The following is a 22399-nucleotide window of genomic DNA, read 5'->3' as shown; positions in this document are numbered from 1 at the left end:
AGGAATAAGTTCAAAGTTACTACCACCAATTGCACATAGTTGCATAAAATGGCCCTATGACTTTATAAAAACGCACTATCGCCAAATGCCAATGGCAAGTCTATTCTTCCAGTCGTAAGTCGAACAATGGCACCAACACCTAATTTGCGTGTCATAACTGATTTATGGCATAATTAAGAAGACAGCTATGCCAACTATTGGTACATCAGGATTCTACTTTACTGCCATTTGTCTTCCAAAGTGATATAAGTAGTGCCGATGAATTAAGGATTGCCACCGACTTTTGTTTTTACTTCTAATCGACTAAAACTGGATGCGGATCACAAGTGTTAAATTAACACCACTTTGGTACTCCTAAGAGACTAGAGATACTCGTCATAACGTCCGTCGTTCCTCAGTGCATTGTTGATCAATAAACGCTACTAAAATGGTATTAGTATTGTATGTTAAGCAATTAAAATTTGGAGCCAGGAAAAGATTGGATTACATTTATATATTAAAGGATCGAGATCGTCCACAAATACTCAACCTAAGTGGGAGAGGGATGACATGCTCAACCTAAGAGGGAGAGGGAGAGGGATTACATACTCAACCTAAGTCTAAGAGGGAGAGGGATTACATACTCAACCTAAGAGGGAGAGGGATTACATACTCAACCTAAGTGGGAGAGGGATTACATACTCAACCTAAGTGGGAGAAGGATGACATACTCAACCTAAGTTTAAGAGGGAGAGGGATTACATACTCAACCTAAGTCTAAGAGGGAGAGGGATTACATACTCAACCTAAGTGGGAGAGGGGTGACATACTCAACCTTAGTGGGAGATGGATTACATACTCAACCTAAGAGGGAGAGGGATTACATACTCAACCTAAGAGGGAGAGGGATTACATACTCAACCTAAGTGCGAGAGTGATGGGTTGGTAACAGAGGGAAGGTTAAGATTTATAACTTAATATACAATTTTGAAAACGATTGTTAGGATTCGGTATAGAAATTGAACGGCAAATTTGAGTTTCTGACTTAAGGAAATCATAATGGTACATTTGATATTGTTTCGATTATACATGAAATAATAATAATCTCTAATAAATAGGGGGTTGAAGAATTATTATTAGGGTTTTGGCATATACTGACATTATCAATGGAGACGTTCAACTGTTGCTGGAAGGAGGGGAGGGGTGTTAAATTAACAAAAAAATGTCTGACGTAATACTAATATGTGAAGGATCCCTAACTCTATAATCTGGGTAACTCCCTGTTCAGATGAGGCTCAGATGATGCCGTGATTAGCGGGGCCATCAGTTTTAAATCGAGCTGCAAAATTTAATCAACTTTACAACTTACACCATTGGTAGTGAAGGTACACGTCGTCCGTACTAATGGCACTTATAATTAGAATTTTATCATTTGGCACTGATGGTAGCCAGATTGCAATAATACCATTGGTACCGATGACCACACATTGGCGCCGTATCATGTGGAATCTTTCCCGGCTGGTACCATTGGACCGTTTCGACGCAATGATAAGAGCCACTCCTGGCTTGTCATCGTTTAAAAAATACTTCTGAATAGATGGCACCAATGGATTCACGAGACTTCACCAATAAAAATAATTGATGTACAAGATTTAATTTTGGAAAGTGAGCTTTTATATGGTTTTTGAACCTATAAAATGATTTTCGAAACGTTATATAATAGTTTAATTGTAATCAAGACTCAGTCAATAGTATCCAAGATACTATTGACTGACTATATTTAGATCAAAGAATCTAAGTTACAGTTTATTAATTTTTATTAAGCACTTAGTAGACAGTCATGAACGTAGCTGAATTATTAAAGACTAACCATTTACCAGGGGTGACCAGGATTGTAGGTGTTTTATTGCACTGATAGGTTCTCCCGTGTTGTTCTCTGCTGTGTTCTTCCAAAAATGATATTCACAGATTCGTGCTGACTGCTGGTCGAAGCTACTTTTTGGAGTTTTAAGTCAAGATAATCAAATTTAATCTATAGGTGCTTTGTTGGATATGAGTGTATACATGATGAACAAATTACTTTTCGCTTACATAATTATAACTAACATAGTTTTGAGCTTGAACCACGTGACAAATAAGGTAGTCAGTCCAGGAGATTAATATCGATAAGTTTCCGTATAATTATCATCACGATTAGTATGAAGATTAAAAACTGATAAAAACGAGTGAATTAACTTGCTGATAGAAGTTTAAACTGATTATAATATGGTCTTTAGTATAATGATTTAAAACGTCAATTTGATGACTTGAATATTACTAGCACAGTATTCGCGACTGGTGTGACGTGGGAATCACCCTAAACAACCACACGCACTCTCGTATTCTTATAATCAAAGATGGAACAGTCCTTGACTTTCAACAAGTTGTTACTTCATATGTTTGTTTACTGTTTAGGGATGATCAGTAAGGACGCTCGACCGCCAATTGGTCTACCAAAATTTCCGCACTTTAACCCTTACAACCGTCGAAGTGTTGCCACCGAGAAATCTTGCGAAATTCTGTGGAATAAAGCTCCGAAAATTCCTGCTTTCCAGCACTTATTCAAAGTTATAATCTAAGGTTTAATTGTTTCCTCAGGATGAGGTGGCCTGCAGCGTTTAGGGAGTATTGTGCAAATTAGGACGGCTAGATTAGGTCTATTGTTTGTGATGGTTAATATATTCACGTGAATATATTTAGAGTACGGCTACCTGGACAGCTTTTAATTAATCAGGTCGCGTGCCTGATGATAAGATGTGTTAATAAAAGTAACTTGTAGCCCCTGCGTACACCTCTGCAAATCAAGTTCATTACTACCAAACGCTTCAGTCCTTCAACCGATGAATATTATACGGTATTTTAGGATGAGGCCATGTTCCGTAATGTTCTTCTAACGAATGCAATGATCTAATACCTCAAAATTTTAAATCAAAGTAAAATATATCAAAGTAAAATACATCAAAGACCCAAAATATTGCTGGTACTTATTTTTCATTTCGTGTTAAATTAAGGCAAGTAAGAAACAGATCACCTAAAAATCATAAATAAAAACACTAATGCGAGATTTAATTAATGTCTAGTAGGATAGCCCAGGCCAATGGAACTTCATAAAATTCGTATTATCTCATTTGATTACTTCGTATTGTCCGATTACGCATGAATTTCACGATACTAGGTCTTTTGGCCTAACTAGGGACTGCTGGCCTAACGCCTAAAACTATGAATTAGGCCATTAAACCAGTTAGGTCAAGCAACTGTTTTGAGGTCTGATGGCCTAATTTTACTTTAGTCAGCTGTTTTCAGAGTCATCATCAATATCAATCATGGCAACTGATCTTTTATTCATTCCTGGACGCTGCGCTGGATCCGAAAACCCTATCATCAACAGCTTCCGACTCATCCTCAACAGAAAAAAGAACGAATCCGTCTACTGGAGGTGTGCCCTTTTCAGGACTGGATGCGGTGCCAGGATCACTACTGTCGACAAACAGCTTGTCTCTCGTATCCCCGTCCACTCACACGGGGTGCAACATGCAGTCCACATTGCCAAGCAGACCATGAAGAGAAAAGCAGCAGAGAAAAGTCACATCACGTACGGGTCACATCACTCAGTTCAGTTAGGCCAAGAGACCTTAAGTGGACTGATGGCCTAAAATCGGTTCTAAATTAGGATTAGGCCATTCGTCCGTTTTTTACTTTTTTTTTCAGTATACTTAGGTACTAGGTTAGTCCATTTAGGCCAAGCGTACAGTTAGGCCCCCAGACCGGGTTCCGAATTTCACAGAATTATTTATTTAGATCGAGGAGAAGGAAAAAGGAGAAAACAAAGTAATCCCAGTTTTTGACAGATTTGGTCAAATACTGGAAAAATCGTTGAATTCTTTTATAAAAATTTTCGTCTTTTTTAATTTTTGGATTATTGTATGTTTCTCAAACCACATTATTCACCTTAAATTGAGAATTAAGACATTCGTATCCATAGTTACCGAGACATAAAGAGGTATATATTTAAACCACTTTATTTATTTTCTCTGTCGACAATTCGTATACAGTAAAACCCCTATTTACCGCGACGGGCGACCGTTTCCATTCCCCAAATAGGGCTAGTAACATGCATAATGTAAACGAACAAAACCCTGTTTTACCGCGGACCCCTATTTACCGCAAATGTAGCCCTTCTCCAAACTCTACAGTAAATCGGGGTTTTACTGTATTTACAACATTTAAAGTTTGCAACGTTTTGTGTATAAAACAATTATGATCAATCATCATTAAAATCAGGTATGGGCACATTTGAGAAACTAAATGGACAAGATGAGCAGCAGACTCTAGGAATGGGATTGACGACCTGGAACAAACCTGATGCTGGTGATGAAAAAACAAGCGAGAAAGAACCACAAAGCGAAACAGAAAAAAAGGAGTATCTAACGATCGACCAGGTTGTAGACAAAATGTACAACGGTCTCAACCTAAAGCTGGTCCTTCTTTTTATCGTCGCCGCATCCCCCACATCCCAGACTGCAGCTCAAGTTTACATGACCATCTTCACAGGCTTCATTCCTTACTCGGAGTGGACTTGTGTCTCGGAGAAATGCTTAAATCTCCTCGCTGAAAGTAACTACTCCCAAGCTTTCTACTCTGCAAAACCCATGTGCACAAACCAGTTGGTGGCTGGGACAGACTTCAACTGGACAAGTGAAAGAACGAGCTTTTCTATGGACTGGGGGATCTACTGTGAGTCAGAGAGCAAGCTCTCAGTGGTGTCCAGCTTCTTCTTTATTGGAGCTTTCATTGGGCTAGTTTCCTCCACAGCGGTCTTTGACAGATTTGGAAGAAAGAATGGTGCAATAGCAGGCAATATGATCGCAGCAGCAGCCACTATCGCAGCCCCTTGGTTTCCTCACTACGAAGTGATGTTAGCTGTTAGGATTCTCCAGGGACTCGGCATGTTCATCAACCTGACCGGAGTGTACTGTTGGGTAGTTGAATTCTCCCCAAGTCATCTTCGAAGCACTGTCAGTCCTCTCATCTTGGTGACATGGTGTTTTGGATATCTGGTTATAATAGTGATAGGGTACCTCATCCCGTACTGGAAGTACATATTTGTGACAACTGGTGCTCTCAACGTTCTTCTCATCATACCTCTTCTGGTATTACCCATCTCCCCCAGATTTGCTCTGGTCAGAGGACGAGAAGAGGAAGCCAAAAAGATTCTAGAGGCTTTCTCTCGTTTGTGTAACAACGAAATTTGCATGGATAAGATTCATCTAGACTACACGACCAGGGTGCAGAACTACTTCGAGCAGATAAAAGATTTCAAAAAGTATCCAACTTTTCGAAAGCAAACCCTCTTGTGTGTGCTGTCTTGGTTCATCGTCGCAACACTTTTCTACGGCTTTGACTTCGGCTGGGGAAAGGTGTCCACAAACCTTTACTCGAGTTACCTCTTTGCAGCTCTAGGGAAAGTCCTCGCCATCACTGTAACCATTCCCGCTTGCAACTGGATGGGAAGAAAACATTCCATCATCCTGTTCCTCGTCTGTGCCATTCTCTTATTCTTCCTTGCCATGCCAGATGTGCTGATAGTTAAAGGATGGACCCTGGAGTTCGGAGCCTGCTTATTAGGAAGCATGGCAATATCCGCAGCTTACGCAATCAACTACCTCTACACAAGCGAGCTAGCTCCCACATCCCACCGGGGAATGATAATGTCCCTGTGCTCCAGCGCAGCTAGAGTCGGCAGCTTCCTGGGTATCTACACTAGTCTCCTCTACGATATAACTGACAGGAGGGTCCCTCTCGTACTGTTCGCGGGCCTCAGCACTATATATGTAACTGCTGTGCTCTTCCTCTCGGACACAACCGGCAAAAGAATCCCTGAAACTCCTTACGATGTGGAGGTGATGGCTGGGAACCAGAAATATCAGCCAGTCGAAAATGGAGTGGACAAAATGAAACTGGAGTCAGCTTGAGAAGTTGTTGGAGTTATGAGTATTGCCAGGTTTATACGAACAATCTTGATGATAATTGAATAATCAGCCCTTAGAGAACACAAAGACAAAGGATGTTATGCGTTGTACATGAAAAGTGTGAAATTTGAATAAATATTGAGGGAAGAATTGTATTTTTGTAAAACTTTGAATTACATTATAACTAATTGTTTTCAATTTTTTCTCCACGCTGGTCAACGAAGTAAGCACGAATTAAACAAACAAAAAGCAAACAACAGCGCAGAAGTTGATCATGAAAAAATCCAAGTGTGCAAATCTGATAAAAAGGTGAGCCATTCTATTGAATATCCCAAATTTAATGTATTCAGCCTCACGCTCACCATGCGTGATCGCCCCTAAATGCCACCAATGCCAGCCATAATTGCTCGTTTAGATCACATTAATGTCAATTTAATAAATCAATAAAAATTGTCGGTGGTGTAGTGGTGGTGTGCTTTAGATTTCAATCGTAAGGTTGCGAAGGTTTGAACCCTAGCTCCGCCATGAACCAAAATCCATGAGGTGAGGTACTGGCCTCCATTGTGTCTTTGCCGAATGATCGGGAAAATTAGTTGGAATGGTACTCATCAATCGTCCTCAGCTTCCTGTAATCTACTCGATACTAAGTTGCCATGTGGGTATCCAACATTCCAAAGTATGATGTCTAAAATCCTGATAATCCTGATAACCAGTGGGTGACTGGGAGGTTTGTTACGGCTAAATTGGGTTCATCGAGTTCGTATACGCTGTAATTGATGTCTATTAATTAACGGAGGCTCTTGTAAAATCAATTGAGATAAACCAGCTACCTTATCGGACCTTATTTGAACGGACATTAAATAAACGGACATAATTATGAACGGACATAATTCTGCCGTTCCCTGAGAGAAGGCAGTAAGTCCATTTTTCGTAATTTTGAGATATTGGTACCACAATTTTCAGGAAAAGATTCTTTACAACTTAAGCTATGAATCACGCTATAAAATACTGTTGTAGCTGTCACGAAAGGCAGTAAGTCACACAAAAGTTGACAATTTAGCACGTTATCCCAAAACCTTCCCTGAGAAAAGGCAGTAATAATTCATTTGTATACAGCCTTCTCTGAGGGAACTTTTTCTGTACCCTGAGGAAAGCCAAAGGCAGTAAGTTCAGACTTTATTTGCAGTTTTTATAGTTTGTGGCCTATAACTGCCACAGTTTTAGTTATATCGAAATAATTTTTATGTGATCGTAATCAGCTCAGCAAGCAAAACATTTTGGTACTAATATTTCAAAATTTAAAGAAATATTATTTTCAAAATTTTTGAACCTGAACACAATTAGGGTCCCCCTTGTTTGAATTATTGAAAATTTTTTTGAAACATTTGGTGCTTTAAATATTGTATGTTCAAATTTGTTTTTCCAAATTAATGCGTCTGACCAAACTGAATACGATGCTGCAAAAATTATTCCGAAATATTCGATATTTAAGAAGTTATAGGCATTTTGAGCGAGAAATTATCCATTTTTCGTCAATATTACACACTTGCAATGCACAGGACGCCCACATAAATATGATTATATTGCAAGGATATGATAAAAAATATAGAAATGTTTCATTTTTTGTGTTGACTTTATTTGATATGAGGAAAAATGGACTTACTGCCTTTTTAGAGAGGAATCGGTTGAATTAATCGATCCTGATAAAAGGCAGTAAGTCCGCAATTCCCTCAGAAAAGGATGTAAGTCAAATGCTGTTGGGAAAATAGTTTAGTTATTCTGGAGAAAAATGGTTTTTATAGATCAGTGTTGGTGAATTTATGCTTTTAAGCATGTTATTATTATGTTTAGGACATACGAGAATAATTTTTTACACATATTAAATGACATCGAACGGCAGAATTATGAACGGACATTAATATTTCAATTTTATAAAAACTTGTTATACATTGATCCAATGATGTAGTTTAGTCCGATGATAGAAATTAAAATTGACTGAAATCAAAAAGTTATCATATCCTAGACATGAGTTCGCAATGCAATAATTTTGGAAAAAATGTTGACTGACTTTAACTTGGACGGACATTAAGATGAAAGCTAGGACCTCCAGCGTTCAATTAATGTCCGTTCAAATAAGGTCCGATGAGGTATGTTCTGGCATTTGAAGTTCAACTCACTCCACCACAATAAACAGTGATTAAAAGAGGCCAGATCACGTGAAGTTAAGAAAATTGTGTATTTGAAATCAGTTTTAAGTTTGGCAATATAATCACTGATGTCTGAAACAGACTAATTCAAGTCGTCAATAGTCACTCAATAATTATCTCAAACAAAGTGAAAACATAATTTCAGGCACCTGAATATCTTATTCGTTAATATCATGGTAGGTTAAATTATGATCGTTACAAATATTGATCGAAAATATGACGGGATGCTAAAAAACCGCCACAATTTAAAGGTCATGATTTTAACTGCAACTGCCCTTTCCTTGGAAATCTCCGATTACCACGAGAAAATTGCTGACTTTTTTTCGAATATTTTAGATTTTAGGCACTATTTTTTGTTACATTTCATTTAGTACTCTAATTCTAGTCGATCAAATAAATCAAAAGCTGATAAATAAAACGAACATTCAATGTAAAAGAGTTAGTTAAAATCAAAGTAAAATATTTAAAGCTCTGGAAGCACGCAGCATATAAAATCATCAATTGTTGTCGTGAAGCAAAATAATTTGCATTCGTAGAATGTTGCAGGAGGAAAATGTTATCTTTTATCAAAATTGAGTCGGCGGTTAATACATATTATGACCGTTTAAAATAACGACTGTTAAAAATACCGACAGTTAAAAGTATTGCAGGATTGCCTAAAAACTGCCAATTTTTAACCGCCATAAAATTAATGAGTAAGGTAAATCTCAAAATGAAAGGATTGAAAATGAAAGTTAACTGTATTATCATTTCATGTAATTACAAACCAATAATTTTTACTTAACAATTAACAAATATGTCCAAAGTTTGATAGACTTTCGTAAGCGGCTGCTCTTCTTTTACACAGGTGTGGCGTCTCTTTGTGTGTTGCTCCTGACAGCAGCTCTTCTATCTTGATCACCACCCTCTGAAAATAGAAATGGTAACATTTTAAAGTTTTAATGTTTAAGAATTGGTAACTATATCTTGACTCCTCTTCTCCAACGGCTACCAGTAATTCCTTGTTCCCATATAATTATGTTTTTTAACTACCGTACAGTTTTCCCACCTGTTGAGGATACCGTGTTCCCTGAGGTCTGCAAGAAGATAGGCAAATTTGAGAAAATCTTCAAGATGAGGAACCTCCGAAAGCTCTTTATCGTCAGGGTATAAATGTAGAAGTTGGACATGATGTTTATCAGGCACGCGGAGAGAACTACTCGGTGAACATGAGAAAGGGCTCCTTCTCTTTGACCATCTTGGACGAAACCTATACCGAAATGGTAGAAAAGCAATGGCAAGGTTGAGATGCAGTAGACGACAGCAGTGAGGGCCACAGTCAAGGCTCCTTGCCATGGAACACTTCCTTGGACACGTCTAGCAGATTTCCTGGCAGTAGCTAGATACTTCAGGGTTGGAATGGTGGCGGCGACGATGATGATGTTTGGAACCAAAATATAGAAGATGGAAAGTATGGGCTTCAATGTCCTCCAAGCAGCGGCTTCAAACGTGGCGTCACATAAGTAGATCGTGTAATCAAAGTACACATCACTTTTAACAACAGCAAGCATGAGAATAAGAGAAATGAGTGGAGGAAGCCAAATGAAGCAGCAAACCTGGTGAGCTCTTTTCTTTGTCAGTCGGAAGCGAAGGGGATACCTAAGATGAAGAAGCTTGCACGATGTGAGCATTGCCATAAGGTACATGCCTGTGGGATAAACTGAATACACCAGGTAAACCCTAGCATAGCAGATGACATCCCCGAATATCCAGGAGTTGGTCAGCAATGAAATAGCGCTCGGGAGAACACTTACGGTGGCATACACCAGATCAGAGACGGCAATGTGCTGCATTATTATAAGGATGAGCTTGTTGATCCTAAACGCTTTCTTCTGGAGAGAACCATAGACGATAAGGGAATCTCCTATAAAGGAGGAGAGGAACACAAAGAGTTGGTAGGCAGCCCAGAAGTATCTCACTGTGCTGTTGTGTATCCGTAGATCGTGTAGTCGTTTAAAGCAACCATGAAGGATCAGAGTGCTATCAGTGCTATGCGGATGTCAGTGTTACGAAGGTGCAGTCGATTCGAGAGAGCCGCAGAGTATTGTGAAGTACCGTAGAGTCTTAACCCTCGAGGATTTAAAGTTTAAGAAACTTTAGAATATGCTATGGTTTGCGATGGCTCTTGGATAACAGAGAGAGAGGCTCTTGGATAATGGAGCAGGTGAGGAAGAATGAACTTTGTCTTTACTAATTAAGTTTGAGAAAAGTTGTTCCTCATTTTACATTCTTTGGAACCCCGCGGATCAGGAATACTGATGAGAAGGTATATTCTTATACTGAGTAGGGAGTAAAGTGAAATTGTGTTTCAATTGTCTAATTATTGTACAGTTGGTATTCTATTAATAATAAGGTATATTATATAAATATAAGGTATGTCCAATTTCTAGGAATTTCAAAGAATCTATATTCTAGATTATTTTCCCTAAGACGGATTATATGACCAGGAATACTGCTTAGAAGCTATATTCTTATATTGAGTATAGGTTAAATTAAATTGTGTTACAAATTTTAATATTGCAGTTGATGTTCTCATAATAAAATTTATGGTCGGTGGGCATAATAAAATTTATTCAATCAACTTACTCGACTTAGGGCGGCTTCAGCGTCCGAACAGAAATAATCTTCTTACAAATCTGTCTATCCAGCATGAGTTTGTTAATCTCTTTGCTGACTGCTGTCGTCAAGCCCCGTGTCCTTCCGAAGGATGTCAATGTATGTGAGATGTGGTCTTCCCCTTCGACGATGTCCTTGAAGGGGTTCCCAGAAGAGAAGTTGATGACTCAATAGTTCTTCATGTCTGGCTAAATGACCTGCGAGTCTCATCCTCCGTGCAGCTATCTTATCAGATGCTCTGATGAGGTGTCCATACACCTTGGCGTTAGTCTGCCGCTCTTTCCAGTCAATGTTCAGTGCCATCCTCAGCATTCTCGTATAACATCCATCAATACGTTTTGCGAGGGTCTGGCTGACAGTCCATGTTTCAGAGCCATATAGAAGGATGGATTCGACTGTAGCCAGGAACAGTCGTATTTTGAGATCTCTACGCATATCCGACTTCCATACAAGCTTCATCTGGTGACACGCTCCCCATGCCTTAGCTTTCCTCACTTCGAAGTCCTTCTCCGAACTCTTCATTCTACTACCCAAATATATGAAGTCATCGACTTTCTCAATGTTCTTCCCACTCCCAGCAACCAGAGTCGGGTTATCATCATCTCTTATGTTGATTCCCATGTACTTAGTTTTCCCCTCGTTGAGGTGGAGTCCAACTGAGTTGGCCGCCAGTTCCAGACTCCTGAGGAAATCTTGTGCCTCCGCAACACTATCTGTTATAAGAGTAAGGTCGTCAGCAATTTATTCAATTGCATATAATATTGATTATCAGTTTAAAGCGATATTAGTGAACGCATGGAACATTGTAGGTTGCTCTATAAACATAATGTCCGTTTTGAAAATTTCCAGTCGTTACGATTTTCACTGGCCCGGAACTGGGTTTATAATATCTGGTTGGTTCCTACTCTCCATTGCGACGTAGTTAATAAAACAGTTAATAAAAATCCAATATAATTATAAACTTTTAATCAGAATCATGACTACCTGTCTGTAGGTATACGAGACATGAAATGAAGATGGTTACTGATACTCCTATATGTGTTCTTTGTCAAGCTGACTTAGCTAAGAGTATACCTCATATTTATTTTCACAGACACACAAAGATTTTAGTTATAATGCTGGAGGACTTCATCACAAAGAAATTCGACAGAACTATTAAGACCCTATTAAAATTCATTTTATTGTCTATAACCACAGCTCACAAACTGTGAACTACCTTATTATTGTTACTGAGTGGTATATTAGTAAGCAGTAAAAATGTTGTATAATTTAATCCGATGATTTAAAAAAATTGGACTTGACCGAAAGTAAAAATACTGGGCGACATCTGTCCGACAGCTGAATTAGGGATTTCGGACAGATGTCGCTGTCGGACAGGAGTCGTTTTTGGCGACATCTGTCCGAATTTCGGGTCATATTGTCATTTCGGTTCACATTCGTATTTCACAAGCTCACGGGTAATCTCGTGACGTTCTAAAGCTGATGTGATCCCTTAAGATCTGATCCATCGATACGTGATTGACTAGTTGAGAACAGGATCGTGCTAGCCGTACCCTAACAAGCTGTCGATCACATCACAAGACATGAGTACATATAGGACAGCAGTATGGAGATCACTTATCGCAATCCACAATGGCAACCAATCTTCAGTTTATCCCTGGACGCAAACAAGGCTCGGAGAACCCTGTCCTAAATGGCTTCCGATACGTCTTCGACAAGCGAAGAGACGACACCTCCTACTGGAAATGTTCGGATTTCCGAAAGGGTTGCAGAGCCCGCATCTCTACCGTGGACAAACAACTGATCACTCCTACTCCTGACCACACTCACCCTGCCCCCCATGCTGAAACGACCGTCCACGTCAGCAAACAGAACTTGAAAAGAAAGGCTTCTGGTGGAGATCAACCGATGAAATACCTCGTATCTGAAGCAGTCGGTGGACTGGGTTACGAATCTAGAGCAAAGCTTGGCTGCCAGCTATCATCCCTCAACAGAATGGTACAGAGAAGCAAAAAAGCAGCTAACAGTCACCCTTCTAACCCGAGAGATCTGGAAACGCTCCTGCAAACTACATCCTCTCTACCGACTCTGGATGGGACGAACAGACTCGTCGATCTTTCCTTTGGGGACTCCTAAGAACGCAGATCATATGGTGGACGCGGAGCATTGGGTAGTCGACGGTACCTTCAAATCGAATCTGGAGACACCTGAAGCCCCTCCTTCCTATAGACATGGCTGAGTTTGCTTCATACTACGAAAACACTTGGATCCGGACATCAAACACCAATCCTAACTTCGCTCCCCACATGTGGAATCAACACGAAGCTGCACAGATGAGGATTCCTCGCTCATCCAATATCGTAGAAGGTTGGCATCGCGGATTCCATTCCATGCTCTCCTGCTCGAAGCCCACAATTTGGAAGTTCCTTGATTGCCTTAAAGCAGAACAAGCCCTTACAGACGTGCAGAAAACCAAAAGAGACGGGCGGGAACTACCTGAGCCACGTGCACCCAATTAATGAATCCGTTATGATCGACAACTTCAGAGAATTGTAGATGATTACGACAACTACAGCAACCCTATGGATTTCCTTAAAGCTATCGGAAATTTGACTATGCTTTAGATTTGATGCTGTGATACTGTATTATATTGAATTAATTTATATAACATTTAAATAACATTGAAACTATTGTCCAATTTATCGACATGAAATGAAAATAAACTGTGGTAGTAAACTATGGCTCAGATCATATCTCAAATTGGACATGTTACGTATACAATTTAGCAAGTAACAGTTTAGATCATGTCTCTAATTGGAAATGTGTCGTATTGAAATCAGGTAACAATTTCGGACAGATGTCGTTTTTTCTGGTACCCTGAGTCGGACAGATGTTGCTGTCGGACAGATGTCGCTTTCGGACAGGAGTTGGTTACCCTCATAGTCATATCCTGGATCGGACAATAAGTTCGTTTTAATAAGTAATTAACCCATATCATATCTGCTCTACCTTTCTCGATATTCCACGTGACTAAAACACGTGATGATACATTATGTTCTCCTTTTTTGCAACTGTCTTTGTGCTTAGGCAATAGGCTGAGCCTTATGTAATATGTATAATTTATTATAAAAATTAAATATGACTGGAGTACCATTCGATTTTATTTGAAATTGAATATACAATGAGTCCGACCCGACTTTTTGTATTCTAGATACCCCTGAAATGGAAAATGTCCCATCACGGTTCATACACAAGGTCATGAACTACTCAATCAAGTGTAATAAAGAACTTCCTACAGGCCGCACGGATCAAACCATTGCCTTCCTAGATTATTATAGTAGGTAATATCAATCTTTCTGTTGAGGAGAAGAAAGAATGCTCAGTAAGACAATCAGATCAGATTTTTGCCCAGTGTTAGGAACATAGTTATAGTATGTAGTTACATTTTGAACAATGCTCAGTGTGTATGTAATCTATCTTCCAATATTAATTCCCAACGAAGATAAATGCTCAAATGGTTACTAACGAGCACAGGGCCAATGTAACTCCTCGCCCAGTCTCCACTAAGGTCACCTAATTCTTTTGTTTCTTTTGTTCCCGTTGGATCATTTACAAATAATCTGACGGGAACAAAAGAAACAAGAGAATTGTGTGACCTGAGCGGAGACTGGGCGAGGAGTTACATTGTCCCCATGCTCAATATTTGCTCGTACGCTGGTATACTGCTCTCCTTTAATTCATATGGGTGCGAGAAACATATATAAATACTGTTCGCTTGAAACTGCAAGATGGGACGGGTAAGACTGCAAAGGGGTGTGGGTGCATGGACGAGACTCTCGATAAATTAATAAATCATGAAGGCTCGGTCGGAAATGTGGTGTATGTGCAGGTCGCTGCTGGCATTAGGGGGTTTAGGGTTTATAGTGTATGTACAATGCACGATTAATTAAAACGTTTATTATTACATCTGGGGGAGGGGGGGGGTTGAAGATATTTGTTATAGTAAGTAATCTGTTGACTCACCCAACTCTTGACAGTCCCACTGTACCAGCGCCTTAAAAATGAATGGCACCAATTTGAATTTGATTGACCGATTATAAAGCCTGACAATAATGCGTGATTTCTAACTAAATCATAAAACTCAATGCAGGATAGGTCATCGAATGTAGATTGTAGAGCTTGAAACATGGATAAAACGATTTTGCTCGTAATAGCGATATGTTTCTTGACATCAGTGCACACAAACGGTCAGTACAAATGAAACAAATTTTCCCACGATCATTCAAACAAATTCTCGTGAGCGTTTCTTCTCGTAAAATTCCCAGCTAAACTACTGGTTAATTATAGTGTGGTCAGTATTTTATAATCATAGTGTAACTGTTTTTGTGTGGTTTTCACTTTTTTCAGGTAATTGTCCGCGGCAACATCTTGGCTGTTGGACGGATGCGGCACTGCGTGCAATCAACGAACCAATGGTTCGTTTCTACGACAATCTTATGGACAATTGCCATGAACGAGCAGCTGAAAAAGGATACGAGGTGTTTGCAGTTGAGTATGGAAATGAGTGTTACACTGCAGTAAATGCTGGTGAGACGTATAAGAAGTATGGAAGTTCTGACAACTGTAGGGACGGAGTCGGAGGAGATTGGGCGATGGATGTGTATAAAATATACTGTCCACCAGGTTTGATTATATTATAAATGCAATAAACATTATTGCCTATAATATTGCTTGCCATGTTAATCACAGAGCAAATATCTTTTTGATAAATGCTGTAATTTCAGTGGTCATGATTTCGCTGACAACTCTATACAAGCAAAAGGATTCCAATTTCGAGATTTCGTGCAACATTATCGGGAAAAAAACCCCATCTGCTGTCGAGTGGTTTCATAAAGCTTCCAGTCAATCAGAATCACAGCTTATCAAAGAGGAAACAGACGGAAATGTTAAGCTCAAGTTAGAAGAAAAGCAAGCGATCCTTACGAAGTTCCATCCTACTCTGAAGAATGCTGGAGAATACACGTGCGAATTCCTGATGGACAGTGAGCCAGAGCTAATCCGCTCTGCAAAGATAAATGTAACAGGCCCCAGTAAGTCCATAATTGTTACCCAAATTAGGAGCAGAAAACTTGATAGTGCCACATAAATGACTCATTGATATATTTAAAACCTATCAAGGAGTTTACGATCTATCGGATTTATATTATTTAAGAATTTATAAATAATATAATTATAGGTATACTGCATTGAATGAAAATAATTTCAGGAAATTGTAACGTCGAAGTAAATGGAAACTGGAAGGACATCAAGCAGGATACTGTTCCAACGTTACCAGTAAAACATGAAACAAAAGTAAATATTCTGTGTCCCCGGAAGTATGTCAACTTTGGGGTGAAGGAGGTGTATTGCTGGGATGGAGATCTTATGAAGTCTGAAGGAGTAAATCCATATTGTAGGAAATTAGGTCAGTTATTAAAAAAGTTAGGATTTTAAGTTGATATAGAACGTTCGGAACTTTTGGACGGATATCTGATTAATTGTCAAATGTTATGTCAGGGCTAGTAAAACATATTAAAAGGGCTAATGTGTTTTTCTAGGCCCTGGCAAACGACACCAGTATTTTCCAATTGAATTTAATGAGGGATGTTACCCACAATTGTTGGTAACTAGGATTGTACGTTTGGTCTGTCAAAGAAGAGATGTGTGACTTTTTCTCGACATTAAGGTATTTCCATAATATGAGACAGCGCATATTCGAGCTACTAGGGGACCAGCTCGAACCAAGCAAATCAACCCCAATTCACAGATCACAATCGATTCACGTCTTTTAGTTCGAGACGCACACTATGTAGTTCGAGACCTTTTGTCAAACTTCAGTACGTGTTGAACGTGTCTGCATTCCAGACAGAAAATTGTTAGTTTGACACCGGATTAACCTCCATTTCAGGCTCTTGCAATTACTAGTCTCCTTATAACGTATATACTCTGATCACCCCAATCTTAACCCTAACCCAATCTCTCACTCAAGCATTAAGCATATAATGGTATTAAAGCATAATATGGTAAAACCATAACCCATACGAGAAATTAGACTAACTTCCTTATTTGGTCATGTCATGTGATCGAGAAATGTTTCCGCCGATATCTCGCCAGGGGAGCATTTTAACCCTATGTCATGTAAATTCAATGAAGTATATCAAGTGCGCTGGCTTCTCGGAAAAGTAAAATTCAGAAGAACATGGCGATACGAATATTTTCGGATTGATTTGATAAAATTTAAAAAATATTTTTACCGCCTGACGGCCGGCGCCCGCGCCACGTACTGCAAGCGCAAATGTTTTGGTTAGACTTAGAGCAAATGTTTTGGTTAGAGCAAATGTTTTGGTTAGAGCAAATGTTTTGGTTATATCGTCATTCATGACAATTACAAATCTTTCATTAAGTTAACGAGTCATCGAAGCCTGTTTAGGGCTCATCCATATGACATTAACATTTTACAATGAAACAATAGGTTTACAATGAAACAATAATTGTTTTCAATAAAACAATACATTTTTAATGAAACAATAAATTTTCAATGAAACAATAAATTTTCAATGAAACAATAAATTTTCAATGAAACAATAAATTTTCAATGAAACAATAAGTTTTCAATGAAACAATAAGTTTTCAATGAAACAATAAGTTTTCAATGAAACAATAAGTTTTCAATGAAACAATAAGTTTTCAATGAAACAATAAGTTTTCAATGAAACAATGTCAATTAGTTTTATTTTATTTTTACATTCCTTTAAAACTTCCGCAATTTTCTCACTCAACTCACTACTCAGCCGCGGCAAATCGGGGTTCACAGTAAATTGGGGTTCACAGTAAATCGGGGTTCACAGTAAATCGGGGTTCACAGTAAATTGGGGTTCACAGTAAATCGGGGTTCACAGTAAATCGGGGTTCACAGTAAATCGGGCCGGGGTTCACAGTAAATTGGGGTTTGAGTGTTTACATTATGTAGGTACTAGGTACCTTACTGGACTTTATTTGAACGGACATTAATTGAACGCGGGCTTTCCTATGTCAACAAATATACCCAAAAGTTTTTAAGAATAAGACTTTGTTTGTTGAAGTATTTTTAGATTCTTACAATTTTATATTTTGTATAATTTTACAATTTCGTAGCTGATGGTTGAGATGGTTTCTCTAATCCAACAATAGTCAATAAGCAGCTGCTTATTGACTATTGAGGAGGTTTCAAGTGCCGAAGGTCACTAGTGACCTTCGGCACTTGAAACCTCCTCAAGCCTCCGCTGATTTATTTATCATTGATGTTGTTAAATTGTACTGTAAAATAAATAATTATTTTATTAAATAATTTTTTATCAAATTATTTTACTTTATTGAACAATACAGATGTACACAAGATACCGTGGCTGTTGTAGAATCACTTGCAAATTGATATGTATCATTCAATAAGTTGCTTGGTTCAACCTCAAACTCTCAAAGTTTTATTAGGCCAGTTATCTTGGAAAACTCGTGAATTTTCTTGACGCCTTAAACAAAAACCGATATTTAATATTTACTTAATATTTATATTCAAATTCCCATGACTGAGATTTATCACCGTCTTTACAATCTGCCGTAATAACCTTCCCTTTACCTATGTCCCCCGTGACACACTTCTTGCCACCATCTTGGTGGATGCGCTTTGTAACAGGATCGTATTTAAACGCCTGGGCGCCTCCCTGATCATGACAAATGTGAAACTGCAACTCCTCAGAAAATCCGCTGTCAGCGCAAAAGTTTAATCCCATCAACTTGTTGTCTTTTGTGAGCATCATAAACTTGTTTGAGTTTTGATTCCTTCCACCTCCATCGTTACAGGTTCCGAGATAAAGGACTCCTCCTTGCCTTAGGTCACCTCCACGAGTGTCCATACAGCGACCCTCCCCAGATTTAAACTCACCAGCTCCGACCATATCTCGCTGCAAGGGCAGCTCAGGATAAACGTTTCTGATAAACCAGGCAAAACTTTTACAATTTAACCTTTCTCTGAGGGCTAACCTATCACTCAAATCACCAACATCCACCTCAGCAAATTGAGGTCTAATCTTGAAGAAGAAGTCGAGCTCTTCGTCAAACCATACTCTGGCTGTTCTGATATAGTTCTTTCGGACAACATCCCCGTTATTCCCCATGAAGTCGTACGGATGTGATGGTCGGAAGATGTGCCCAACTTTGGAGCAGGGAATGAAATGCATGGAACCTCCACACATCCAAACTCTGAATGATAGCTCCATGTTCTCACCGCCCCACACTCCCATACCCTCGTCGTATTCACCTAGTTCCTTGAAATACAACCTGGAATGAAACATACATACATCACTGTCGTGTACCAATCATTGATTTTTTATTTAACAGCTGTTTTAGTTTTGTTTACAGTTAAAGAAACAGAATTGCAATATGTTTTGTTTTTCAAGTTTTTATTGTTCCCCGTTGAAGGAAGTAAAAGGTTTTTACTATATGCAATTTTGAACCAACCTATCCATTGCAAAAAGTCCTCCAGCCATGCTAGCTGTTTTTAGGTTTGCAGTGATGGGATATGGATCCTCCTTTTGTCTTCTTTCTCTCTCCCTTTTAGGAATAGGAGCCCACAACATGTTTATCAGCCAATTCACCCCACCTATCACATATATAGTATCAGCTCCAGAGTACTGTAAAGTTTGCCAGTCTATCACATCCAAAGAGGGCATCGTCACTGCAGTCCTGTCTTTAGATATGGGCTCCAGCAGTGGTTCCAGCCATCCCGGAGTAGGTTCACAGTGAGCATCCAGGAAGAGAAGTACCTCACCTCGGGCAGCCCTTGAAGAATAGAGTCGTGCTCTTACTAGACCGCCCCGTTCTGCCGCTCGAACAAGACGTATTTTAGGATAAGATGCAATCATTCTTTCCAGAGGTGCCTTTAGTTCTTCAATTGTGCTGCAGTCGTCGTACAGTAGTATCTCGTGAATCAACCGAGGGTCAGATCTGAAATTAGTTTTGTATTCACATGAGTGGGAGGGGGGGGATTGTTTATTATGCGTGGCTCCATACCATCAGCCATTGATAAATAATGGAATACTTCGAACACATATCATTTATGCGATTCACGTATTCACTATTCTAGTATGATACGCACTCTAGGTCGACAACATAAGTTTGCCAGAAATCACCAGGGTCGAACTCCGGTAAGTGCCGAATTAGAGTTCAGGTAGCGCATTTTAGGTTGACTTTAGAACTTTAGGGTTTGTCGAACTACGGTACCTGTCGAACTGGAGAGCGTGTCAAATTATAATAATAGGTGCACTGAAACGAAATACCTAATGACATTACCACTAAATGATTACTCACTCTTTAAGAACAGTCAGTGCTGTCCGTAAGACGACACTTAATGCCTCATTGTAGAATACTAGCACGACACTTGCTGTGGGAAGGTTTTTCTGGAACAATCTCTCACTGCAGGTGGGATGTCTACCGTCCGCTGTGTCCCTGTTTAAAGGCGTCCGGTCACTTAGGTACTTGTTCAGTTTCCAATCTTTCTTTAGAGATTCCTGATGTAAACGTTTTAGGCTTTGCTTAAGTTTAACTTTAACATGTATATTGGTAAGGGTTAGGGGGAATCATGAACCAGTGCGAAGGGTGCAATTCATCGGAATTATAATCTTATCTTATCAACAAAGGGAACCTATCTAATACTTAAAGTTCTGTGCAATCGCTAAAAGGCATGCCTGAAAAACCAATAACGTAATGTTTAGTACCTTACCTCTTGCGCTTTGTCCCAAGGCTGATTTAGATCCACAAAGTCCAAATAAACAGGCGGTAGCTTTGTCTTACCTACAAAAGCGTGGACGAACTCCGGCTCTATCGGTGCAACTTTTTCAGGCTCCTTCGGTATTACTGGTTCGATAGCTTTTACTATAGCATTGTCTTTTTTAGGGGGTTGTAAACCACCTAGGTTTTGCAGCATTTCATCCTGAGCTCGTCTTTCAATCTTTTTTTGATAGGCTTCATTATTTATGTTCTCTTGACGATTGTCATCACGTTTGTACTCTAAGAAACTTTCGTGCGTATGATCTGGCTCTCCAAAATGAACATCAACATTTATACCACTTTTACCAAACAGTCGAATAAATATAAATAAACCAAGTAACAAAAGACTACAGCGAACGATGAATCGTTTTCTGAGGAAGTCTCGTCTGAATGTGAGAGCATGGAAGATCTGAGAGAGTAGGGAAGGTTTCTGCTTGTCGTCTAAGCTGACCATCGTTGCCAACTGTAACTAAGAGGAATTTATTTAGAGATTGCGTACGTGAAGACAGGGAGTTTTACAAAAGCTAGATAAATACATTGAACTGCAACATCTCCCTGTAATGTAGCGGCTTCTACAGAAACAAATTCCCACGAAATAAGATTGCAATCCGATAAAATAATAATCAAAACGTCCAAGTAAACCTGACAACACATTAACAATGACTGGTTAAAATGAAATGTGTTACTCTGGAACGGAGCATGTATGATAACGTGTATCGAATGATGTGGACACTGGAAAGGGGTCTTGGAGCAGTGTCTGCCGTCACCTCATGAGGACTCGTGTACGTGCGTGTAGGTTGTGGTATTTGTGACCTTATATACTATTACGCTCAGCCCTCACATTAGAAACGGAACAACTTCGATTGGCTTTTGAACACCACGCTACGTGGATAGTATCCAATGTAGCCTTGTTATTTATACACAATTTTCATCTACCTTTAAAACGTTAGAACATTTTGAAATATGGTATAGACCCTTGTGACGGTTTCTTTGTTGTTGCGATGCAAGGTGGATATGGAGTATAATTATCCTCATAGAAGGGTTAACAGTACAACTATTAAATAGAAATAGATTCCAACACATTGTGTGTATATAATATGCGACTAACGTGACTTAGTTTTAATTTGTTGAGTGATCACGGGGTGGTGCAGGGCACTCGGGCCGTATAATCACTTAATCAGAAAGAAGAGTGCTACAAATGACTTAATTTACCTTGAAAAAGAAGTACAAAGTAAACAATGTAATTGACTCGGAGCTGAGTACCATGAGGTAAGTTCAGGAGAGGATATATCGTCTCCTGAACTATATTGTTCACCTCAAAGTGGACGACGATAAACGCTGGCTCATATAAAACTGTGCACCCACTACAACAAAATTTACCGGACAAGTGCAACCGTGAAGACAGGTTCTGGAACTGGTCCAAAAAACTCAATAATAAGTGCTGTGCAGGAACTTCCAAATCTTTGTATACGTTTTTTGCGTATGTATCATAAATCGTGTGTGCACCTAAGTGTTTTGAGGTTTTGAGGCCAAACAGAAGCTAAAAAAGGCATGCTGTGTATTTTGTGAACATTCAGATTGAACTGGTGCAAAACCCTTACGAGGTTAACTACTTTAAACCAAAGGGACTATCATTTTACATTATTTCATATTTGATTAGTTACTTGTCCTGTTGATGCAAGTAGTACGCCTGCAGTTTCACCAGAAATC

The 22399-nt window shown here is 39.2% G+C and overlaps 2 protein-coding genes across 2 annotated transcripts; one reads left to right on the top strand and one right to left on the bottom strand.

Annotated features, from left to right (window-relative positions):
- The first annotated feature begins 3924 nt into the window (after positions 1–3924).
- On the top strand, positions 3925–6700 carry LOC134815059 (organic cation/carnitine transporter 2-like). Its single transcript, XM_063823518.1, has one exon. It carries the CDS (start codon positions 4302–4304, stop codon positions 5988–5990), a length of 1689 nt encoding a protein of 562 aa, XP_063679588.1. The 5' UTR covers positions 3925–4301; the 3' UTR covers positions 5991–6700.
- An 11506-nt stretch (positions 6701–18206) lies between these two features.
- Positions 18207–21173, bottom strand: LOC134814951 (polypeptide N-acetylgalactosaminyltransferase 13-like). Its single transcript, XM_063823318.1, has 4 exons — positions 20643–21173; positions 20231–20430; positions 19382–19867; positions 18207–19201 (listed from the first exon to the last, which is right to left on the bottom strand). The coding sequence occupies exons 1-4, from the start codon at positions 21141–21143 to the stop codon at positions 18424–18426; spliced, it is 1965 nt and encodes a 654-aa protein (XP_063679388.1). The 5' UTR covers positions 21144–21173; the 3' UTR covers positions 18207–18423.
- Positions 21174–22399: the final 1226 nt, after the last annotated feature.

The sequence above is a fragment of the Bolinopsis microptera genome, chromosome 5 (genome assembly GCF_026151205.1).
Source record: "Bolinopsis microptera isolate Bmic1 chromosome 5, MBARI_Bmic_1.0, whole genome shotgun sequence".
NCBI lineage: Eukaryota > Metazoa > Ctenophora > Tentaculata > Lobata > Bolinopsidae > Bolinopsis > Bolinopsis microptera.
Note: the sequence above shows the minus strand (reverse complement) of the source record. Positions and strands in the feature narration are given on the sequence as shown.